Source organism: Dunckerocampus dactyliophorus, chromosome 18 (genome assembly GCF_027744805.1).
Source record: "Dunckerocampus dactyliophorus isolate RoL2022-P2 chromosome 18, RoL_Ddac_1.1, whole genome shotgun sequence".
NCBI classification, from domain to species: Eukaryota; Metazoa; Chordata; class Actinopteri; order Syngnathiformes; family Syngnathidae; genus Dunckerocampus; species Dunckerocampus dactyliophorus.
Window position 1 is genome coordinate 3054641 of NC_072836.1, and position 10398 is coordinate 3065038.

At 43.4% G+C, this 10398-nt stretch overlaps 1 protein-coding gene across 1 annotated transcript; it reads left to right on the top strand.

The window, feature by feature from the left end:
• The first annotated feature begins 501 nt into the window (after nucleotides 1–501).
• LOC129171760 (venom nerve growth factor) lies at nucleotides 502–9360 on the top strand. Its single transcript, XM_054760728.1, has 2 exons — nucleotides 502–921; nucleotides 7674–9360. Exon 2 carries the CDS (start codon nucleotides 7693–7695, stop codon nucleotides 8938–8940), a length of 1248 nt encoding a protein of 415 aa, XP_054616703.1. The 5' UTR covers nucleotides 502–921; nucleotides 7674–7692; the 3' UTR covers nucleotides 8941–9360.
• Nucleotides 9361–10398: the final 1038 nt, after the last annotated feature.

The window sequence follows — 10398 nt, forward strand, 5'->3', positions numbered from 1 at the left end:
TATTTCAGGTGCTGTCCAAACTAGCAGGCTAGCAAAAAAACGGACATTTTTAGCTAAATTGTAAGGTTAACATTTAGGACTGTTTTATATTATCCACAGCTGCTTGGAAAAGGCTTCTTAAATACATCTGCCCTCGCATGTGTAACTTGTTGAGTTTTGTCCGTGTCTTCTTTTTTTTAAACAAGTACCATCTTGAGGGGGGGAAACATAGTCTTTATTTGCACTTGCGTTGTAAGCTGCGTCAAGTTAGCAAGGTTGTTACAGGAAGTGATTGTTTCAGTATTTCAAATAACTAAACACGGAGGACAGATGTTCGTGTTATATTGTTTAGTGTAACTTTAGTATGACAAAATAAGGTAGATACAAACTAATGAGGGCAACATTAAACGCTCATCGCTTTCCTGGATGTTATTTTGAAAGTAAGGTCAGGATGTTACGTGCTTCATGAGTGCGCGCTTGACGTCCGAATGACTTTTTGCGCGTTCCAGGCGGAGTTGAGCTTCAAACATTTGCCCAACTTGTCCACCTCTTCACTGCACATTCTCCAACCCTGGAATGTTTTCATGTTTGTCCTTCTTTGGAGAAGCGTCGAGGCGAGGGATATCTGTTTTGCATTTCATTCGTGCTGCTTTTCGGGGCTAATTACACACTTTCACACACGCACGCACACACGTTGCGTGTAGGAGTGGAAGCGCTCTTGGGAAAGTAGCAGATTCTCTCCTGCTTTCTTCTTTCCTCGACATTGGATTTCTATGATGCCGTGGACCTTTGAAAGAAGAGCGACATGTGTATGTTTAGTTAGAAAGTCCTTAAAAAGTTGATTTTTTAAAAATTGCAAAGCAGTTGAGCGACTGGCGACAGGATTTTATAATCAATGTGGAGTCAGCTGGAAGGACGCGGGGTCCGGATCTCACCTCAACGGTATGGAGCTCCTTGTTCTGTCTTTAAATACTAAATACTTTTACGTCTATTCAAAAGATTTGCGCATTATGCATTATCTTTTATTTTCTAAATAGCTTTGGACTCTTTAAGACAGATATAGTACAATTGAATGCAGCCTGGTGGCAATAAAAGCAGTAATGGCACACTGTAAAAGTTACAAGTAACAGAAAAGCACAAATATGTAAGGTCATCAAAGCAGAAATTACATGTTATTACACTTTTATTGTGTTTTTTTCTGTACTACATTCTATTTCCTGTCATGGTGTGCTTGCATGCCCTTTAGGTTGGCTTTTAATTTGTAGCAGAACTTGACTCATGCTCATGCTCAAATTCCTTGCCTGTTTTGTGTCATTCCTGTAATCAGCACTGATTCGTGTTTGTACAAAGGCCGAGGGAGAGTATGAGGTACAAGTACTTTGTTGAAGGTGTCATCCAGTCTGGTGAGTTGTCACCTCCCAAAACAAGCACGTTGTGACTCAGCGCCGCTTCCTGTTGTCGGCAAAACAACTTCCTGCCAAATGTCACGCTACAGCACAGAGAGGACAATGATCTCTTGCAGTAGATGGGAATTCCCTGGGGAATTGCGTGTGAGAGACGTCACGCAGCCAAACTGCAAATAAATTGTAAGTGCTGTGATTTTCTGATGACGCCCAACATCCCCGCTTCTCTGTTGGCGGCGAAACTTTATTTCAGGAGAGTTACAGCGGAACCTGTCATGTACGACGCGGCTCATCTCGGACAATTCACAATTCCAGCAACATTTTTTAGGGGGAAAATACGCCACTAAAGTCAAATAGTGATCATGCATGATGGACGGGATGGGCTGTATTTACCCCATATTGGGGAAATTTCACGGTTGGAGTGTAAAATAAAACAGGATGCAGGATAAACATGTGACGGCGGTGTACCTCACAAGGTCAAGGGGGTAAGACATTAATCCAAAATCTTCAAAAAAGTTACATGAAGTAAGCGGACTCACATTCACAGAAGGACTTCAATTGGATGTTTAAATAACTCTGCTGCATAACCGTCAACCCTCCTGTGTTTTCCTGGGAAACTGCCATATTTTGCCCTCCCGTTTTAATAGTTTCCCATATTTTTATTTTCATGAAAAAAAAAAATCCTCTTCCGGCATGCCAGTAAAATAACGTCCGGACAATGTTTCCTGTGTCTGGTGGAAAGACCAGAATTTACCCTTATTTTCTGGAAAGTTTCCCTTATTTTCAAATGCAAATGGTGACAGGCATGCTGTGTTGTCTCAGTGTTTTTTTAAGAAAACATTTTATGTGTCTGTTATATACTAATAAATAAAAACAAGCATTTGTGTGGGAATCACAAAACTAAAATATGAAGCAGTAAAATGGTTAAAAATTGAAGTTAGTCCCAAAACTTTTGGACATGACTGTATTAACTAGGCGTGTAATAATCATGATTCGGTACGTCCCTCGGTTGTATGATCATGGTTGGCGTCATTTTGGATAACGGATAGAGGAACTGCTTTCATGATTTATAAAATGAAATATAAAACACTCCAATAAATACAATTGTCAAATAAATATGAAATAATATATGTAACACTGCGATTGGCTGACGACCAGTCCAGGCTCCAGCATACCCCCGCGACCCTAATTAGGATAAATGGCATAGAAAATGGATGGCTAATATATGTAACAGTCATAGTTTGAAGAGAATGAATGAATGATTTAATTTTTTTCATTGGCTGAAGTGTAGTATTCATAGTTGCAGCTTGTCGCCTCGTTCCCCATCACTTGTCTTTGTCCCTTTATGTATTACATCCCAAACGATAGAAGGTTGTTTTTCAAGCTCTGGCTTCTCCTTGGCACTATCTGACCGGAAGACTGGGCTGCACTGTATTTTTTTACAGAGTATACGCCACAAGCACTTCCTGTCCGTCACTTCACGTGTACCAGGTGGGAACTCAGTACACCTCCGTACTCACTAGTGTAACAAATAAGAGCCGGGCCGGGGGGCGGGGCGAATGATGGGGCCTTTAAACCCAAATGATAAAGCCCGGCTCCCATAACATGTCAGGTGTTAGTGTTGAACCTGAGAGGTTCTGCTGTGGAGTCATGAAAGTTGTACACAAGCAGAATTAACAGAGCGTTACAAATGAGCAAATTATTATTATTTTCTTTTTTTAGGGGCAGGGGGGCGCGCTCAGGTTGCAGAAAATGAAAATGAAATGTGTGTTCAGGATTAGAACTGAGAGACGTTATGTCACATGACTGGCATCTGCCTCGTTGTGGATTAGCTGGTTAGCATAGCACAGTAGCTACGACCCCCCCCCCCCCCGTCCTCGCTCCATCATCCGCTCTGATTCCTACGGAGAGCGGTCCAGATGGGTTCCCTCTCTTTTGTCTTTTTGTTGTTAAAAACATATTTTGCATCATTTTAGTTCAAACAACAAGTTTGATGGAATTTTTAGCCCGTCTGCCCCTCAGCACACGACTCATTACATAACTATTCAGAGTGGGAGAGAATGGGAAGTAAACTATTAACTATCCATTAATAAATCATAAACAATACACATCTGCAAAAAAGGTAGATGATGCAAGACTGCTGATTGAAGGTGAAAGTTGATGCTTTGAGTCTTTACTGAGATTTTCACGTGATGAGGTGCCTGCTTACTTGCAGATTCTTACTTGTAGATTCGCTTTAGCACTAGCATTAGCATACATGCACACCGCCAGGGTCCGAGTGGGAGGGGGGAACATGAGAAGAAGAAGATGACAAAGAAGATGAAGGAGAAAATGACGAAAAAGATGAAGAAAAAGAAGAGGACATGACAAAGACAAAGAAGATGAAGAAGAAGATAAAGACAGAAGAAGAAAAGACTAAGAAGATGAAGACGAAGAAGAAAATAAAGAAAGCAAAGAAGATAAAAAAGATGAAGAAAAAGATCAAGACTACGAAGAAAATATACAAGAAAGATGACAGATGGTAAAGAAGAGAAAGAAGAAGATAAAGAAAAAGATAAAGAAGACGAAAAGAAAAACAAAGTCGAAGAAGACAAAGAAAAAGACAACTAAGACAATGAAGAAGATAAAGACAAAAGATAAAAAAGAAGATGAAGGTGAAAGAGAGAAAGATGATGAAAAAACAAAGATACAGAAGAAAAAGAAAAAGAAAAGACAAAAAAGACTGAAAAAGATAAAGACAACAAGAGAACGAAACAGCTGAAGAAAAGACAATGAAGAAGAAGACAAAAAAGTAGGAGAAAAAGACGACAGAAGATAAAGATGACGACAAAGCAGATGAAGAAGAAAATGAAGACAACAAAAAAGATAAAGAAGGTTTGTTTGCAGTGTGCAGACAGGTAGCAAAGCGTGTGACTGGAGGAAATGGAGCGCAGTGATGAAGTGTTGTACAACGAGACAACACAGTACGTAGCCTAAAGTAAGCTAGTAGCGTGGCAGCAGCTCGCTCAGCGCTCGCAAGATTATTATTCCTCCACGCTCGCCCTGTGCCGACTCGCAGCATGTAATTGCCCTTGGCTGGCCCCTCCGTGTGTATGTGTGTGTGTGTGTGTGTGTGTGTGTGTGTGAGAGAGGAGTGTGTTAACTGCCGGGATTAGCCTTTTTAATGTGGCGTCATCGCGCTAAACACCTGTCTTGATTTGCCAGCTCGGCCAGGACTGCCACACACGAACAAGACAACGTAACACCACGCATTCATTTACCATCTTTACTGATTGAACTGTGAGGGGGTGAACAGTTTTTGGTTTTGTAAACGGCATGAAAGCAAAGTGGAGCTACAAAATAACCCAACAATGAGGAGTTGGTGTCAAGGAAAGGATGGAGTGGGGTTCCCCAGGCGTCTGAAGTCAGCGTGTTGACAAGATGCGCTGATTTCGCCCCACGCATCACGACCTTATCTTACTCCTCACTCTTTGATTGAGAAGATGCTTTAGCTCTGAGCCTCAGGTTCTGTTCCGACTTGCTAGAAACATCATTTCCTCTAATCCACTTCCTGTACAGCTAAGCTTGTTTGGGGTTGCTGCGGAAGCTGGAGCCTATCCCAGCTAATTACCTGTCAATCACCCCGCTGACACAGGTTCATACTCACACCTCGAAACATTTGAACTAGATTCAAACCCGCAACCGTTTTACTGCGAGGCAGTGGCACTAACCACTCCAAGTTTCAGAATAAAATAAACGAATACAAAAGTACGTTAAAAAGCATACCTTTTTGGCCGTTTTGATGCTTTCCAGTATTTTAACGTTTATGAAATAAAACAAAAATTCCTCTCTGGTTCTGCTGGAGCAGAACAGCTTCTGGCCCACTCAGCAACATCGGCGTAACATCCGGTCACCGGTATCAGGCCTTCAAAATCAAAGCACGGCAGTAAACTAACTTTGGGTGCCAGTGGAAAGACCAGAATTTCCCTTATCATGTCCAAATGTTGGCAGGTATGCTAAAAATAATGAATAACAAATCTTAGCAGTGTCTGATTGATCCTGATCACCAATCATTTGCTGTAACGCCCATCCCTCGCCAGCACAAAAGAAGTTGGGCTAGGTGTGGTTGTCCTGACTTCTGACTTCAAGCCCTGTCACCACGCTTGGTTTTGTTCTGTCACTGATTCACACACACTGACAAAACATTTGTGTACACACACACACACACACACACACACACACACTTCTTAGCTGCATCACTGACATTCCCGTCATTCCACCTCCTTTAGCGCTTACCCAGCCACTTCCTCCTTCCCTGGAGGAGGTATCCGGCGGCGGATGCTTGGTGGTTGAGTCACGGGTGGCCCCGTCCTGAATCATCTTTGACTCACCAGCTAATCTCTGTGATGTCATGCATGAGAGTCGTCCACCTGTCAGCAGGGAGTGTTTTATTGGACTTCATCGCGCCGCTAATAGCTGCCACAATCAGGTGCAGCCGACCCGAAATGGAAGCAGCCTCCTTCTACAGGTGTTTAAAAGAGGTGTTGACATTAACGTAAAATACCAGCAACATGTTGTTGCGGAAGTACTGAAAGTAGACATGGAGGTCGGATTAAATAAGATGTGCTTCTTCCTACTCCTTTTCGGACATGTTGAACTGTGTAAACATGGGATGTACTTCAGTGCAGCTTGTTTAGCAGGTCTCCGCTACTTACAAGCTAGTGACGTTCCAGAAGGTTGTTCATATCTTGAATAGTTTTCTGTCGCTATTAGCGCCTGTTCCCTCCGTCTGCGTGGCCACAAACTGGCGTGGGTTGCGGCAAAACGGACTAAACCCCAATCAGAAACTCAAAACTGGGACTTGTGGAACAATTGCAAACGACATTTTCACTAACACGACACTACAGTCATGTCCAACCCCAACCTTCCTAATTAGGGTAGCTTCTGTAAACCGTTATCTTTACCATTACCCTAACCTTGAACATTACCTTCACCCTTACTTTCACCTTCACCATTATCCTTACCTTGACCATTACTTTTACTTTTACCTTGACTATTATCTTTACTCTCACCATTACCCTTACCAATACCTTTAACCTTACCTTGACTATTACCTTTACCATTATCTTTACAGTTGCCTTTACCATTACCCTTACCTTGAACCTACCATTACCTTGACTATTACCCTTACCTTGACCATTACCTTTACATTAAAAGTATTTCTTCATATGCTGTAGTTGTAGGTGGGGAACGCTCTTCTTGTCAACTAACATCAGTTTCTTCTTTGCTTTCTCAAATTTCTACTTCTTTTCAGGTCAAAAATGAATAAAATGAAACAAGAAAACAATAAAAAAAATGGAAAACCCTGCAAAAATACAAAAAGAAAAAGTTGAGATGTTGATACTAATAAAACTACTACTGATAATAACACTTTGTCAACTATAAGAAAAGATGAGGTTTTCTTGTCATCTCTACGCTGGACTAATTTTCAACCTCTTATGAAAATTTAAAATACCAGCATGGCCCCAGCAAGATTTTTAGTACCTGCCATTGGTGGAAGAAGTTAGGACATCCCTGCAGGAAATTAGTAAGCGGCATCTACTGGCATCATCTGGTATTGTTTTTACTGAGGGAGAAACGGGAGGCGTTTCTTTCAGGTGCGGTGTTTACTAATGGAAGTAGATGACGCACCTGGTGGTTATTTGAGGCATGGTGTTCATTTAGTTACATGCTATTGGTGCTTGAAAACACCCACAAAAAGTGTAGCATCATCATTTTGTTATCAGACAACTTCTTGGTTCATGGAGGATGATGGACAGATGGACGGTGCCGAAAGGACTCTGGGGGGTAGGATGTGGACGCTTTCACTGATGCCATAAATTCCTGCATCAAGGTGGAAGAATCCTGTTCAAAGCAGCTCATGGAGGCCTTTTGGTTTTTTGCTGGGTGGTGTTAGCTTTCATGTGTAAAGTTTCGGACAAGAGCACATTCCAAGATGTCTCGCTTTTGAAGGTCAAGCCTTCAGACGACGTGTGTGTTGCGTGTGTGTGTGCCTGCGTTCCATCTTCCTCCGTGAGGAAGCAGAGGGCGACCTTGCGGTACTTGGTAGAGTTTTTCCACAGGTTGTGCCAAGATTTTAAGGCCATACTTGAGCGGTTAAAGCTCATAAAGTGCAGGCCTCCAGTAAAAACTCCCTTTTTTAAAAAAAACGTAGTAATTGCGCCACTTAGCTTAAATGGCATCAAGCGTGTTTTGCATGGCGGAAAGTAACGCCGTCTCTCTCTCTCCCTCTCTCTCTCTTTGGCTCCCCAGCTGATACGTCTTGGGAGTGATGCACTGGCTTCCCCTGGTTGCCATGGTGATTGCCTCGGCTCTGCCCTTCCCTCACAAGCTCGTGTCCAGGAGCGCCGCCGCTGCCGCCAGTGTGGAGCCCGGCTTCAGAGACCGCCGCGAGCGGCGTCGCCAAGCGGACGACAACTTCCAAGGAAATGCCTCGCTAAAGGACTACGACGACAACGACATGGCCGCCACCCTCGGCCAGGAACACCTCAACAACCTCACAACTTTGGTCCGGACCTTCTCGCCTGACAGCAGCGTCAGTTTGGACGTTCCTGAGAGGAGATCTCTCCCAAAGAACTTCACAGCTGAGCGCAGCAGCCGAGAAGACCGCCTCAGTCTGGGGGACGGTTTTCGGGACTCGAGACCCACACCAGCTTCTGTGCTAGAAACCCAAATAGGCGAGAGTCCTGCTGCTGGTCTGAGGAGTTCCAGACAAGCAGAGCCAACTGTTCCGTCAACGAAGGGCGCCACATCGATGCCCCCGGTTGAGGGCACCCTGGAGGCGGGACCGGGAACTGCACTGGACACCATCCTGGAAGGCGACGACATGTTTTTGGACGCACACCCACGAGTCCTGTTCTCAGCCTCTGCGTCGCCGCCGGCGCACCCCCCTCTGCTCCTCATGCTGGAGACCGGCCTGCTGGAGGAGGACACGGACGAACCGGAGGACCTGGACCGACACATCGAGGGTCACGGGGATCGAGCGATCGACAGGAGCCCGGGTTGGGCCAATGCGTCGGCATTGCCGGCCGATGCGGCCCGCCCTGTCAGGAGGGACAAGCGCTCGCATTTGACTGACAGGCGGCGTGGCGAGAAGTCCGTGTGTGAGTCAGAAAGCGTGTGGGTCACCGACAAGAAGACCGCCATCGACTCGCACGGCCAGACGGTCACCATCTTGCAGGAGATCCAGACCCAGACGGGACCGATCAAACAGTACTTCTATGAGACGCGGTGCCGCCAGGCCGAGCAGCAGAGCCCTGCCGGGCGCCCGCCGGGTTCCAGGGGGCCGCCCTCCAAGCCCACGGGCGTGGCCGGCGCCGGCTGCTTGGGCGTGGACAAGAAGCAGTGGGTGAGCGAGTGCAAGGCCAAGCAGTCGTTTGTGCGTGCGCTCACTAAGGACGCCAACAACAGGACGGGATGGAGGTGGATCCGCATCAACTCGTCTTGCGTGTGCGTGCTGCTGTCCAGAGCCAATCAGATACTGGGGAGGGAGGTCTTGGCAAGGAGGGGGCGGGGCTAAAGAAACAAAAACCTCAAAGACCTCAGACTTTTTTTTTTTTAAAATACGATTTATCTTTCACCATCTAAGTTATTAGTATGTAAGCATGATATTAATATATTCCTACATGTACGACATGACCCCAGTACACGTGTATGTATGCTTGTATATTTATAGAGGAGTGACGCCTCCTACTGAGGCTCCACGGTAGTGCTCCATGAATGTTGTAGAAGGGAGCATGTTTTTAGATTCCAGCTGATAAAGTGTGGGCTCAAAGTGGCTGAGGATGCAATGAATGTTGACATCAGCAAGTTTGAGCATCCCACCAAGCGTGCAAATAAAGGATCTTTGTACGTAGTAGACAGTGCTTGATAGCTCCATCAGTGTGTGTTGGTGTCTGTTAGCGATCCAATTTAGGAATGCATGTGGATTAACACACAGATCAAGTGTATGGGGGGGCAGGGTGGGGTACATGACATCATCACATTTGCATAATTGTCATGATGTACAGTATGTCATTTTAATGGACGCAAACAAAAAGGAAGCAAAAAAACCTGAAAAGTGTTTAGAAATACAAATGAACTTTCTTCTCTCGCTTCTTTTTGTTGTTTTTTTTTTTTAATGTCACAAGCAAGACAGAGCTGCCTGTGAGTGCTTTTGGGGGAGGGGCTGCTCATTGAGAAAAGCCATGTGTGCGTTCATGTTAAGGCAGGGGAGTCCACAGTGCGGCCCGGGGACATTTGTGGCGGCTGTTTTTATTGGCCCCCAGCACATTCTAAAAATCAAATTTAACAAGAAAATTCAAACAAAAAAAAAAACAAAAAAAAGACAAAAGTGGAAAAATGAGCAGTAATTTTACAAGCATAAAGTAAAAATATTAACAGAAAAAAATGCATCTAAAGAGAAAAGGTTGTAATTTCACTAGAATAATGTAATATGAGGAAAGATAATGTCATTTTAGTAGCATAGAGTTAACTTATTAAAGATAATTATAAGTTGTAATCTTATGAGAAACAAAACAAAACAAAAAAAGCTATTTTTGGAAAATTAGGTTGGAAAAAAAGCTACATGGGAATATAGCCATAATATTAAAAATATTAAAAGAAGAAAGTTGAAATAGTAAAACAGTAAATTGTAATAGTTAAACAAATAAAGAACATAAAATAATAATTAAAAAAATAAAGAAAATGGGGGGAAAAAAACAGCTGTAATTGCACGAGAATACATTCTCAATATTAACAGAAAAAAGTCGTATTCTAACAAGAAAAAAGTCACAATTTTACGAGAATATACTCGTAATATGTGGCAAAATGACATCATTTTAGTAGCATAAACTTGAAATATTACAAGAAAAAATATGTCATTTTTTAAAGTCATAATATTATTTTATGAGGAACAAAACTAAATAAAGTTGCTATTTTTTTAAATTAGGTTTGGGAAAAGGTTTAATATGGAAATAAAGTCATAATGTCCATCCAT

What these genes read in the sequence shown, in the direction of transcription:
- LOC129171760 (XM_054760728.1), top strand. Translation starts at nt 7,693, where the DNA reads ATGCACTGGCTTCCCCTGGTTGCCATGGTGATTGCCTCGGCTCTGCCC.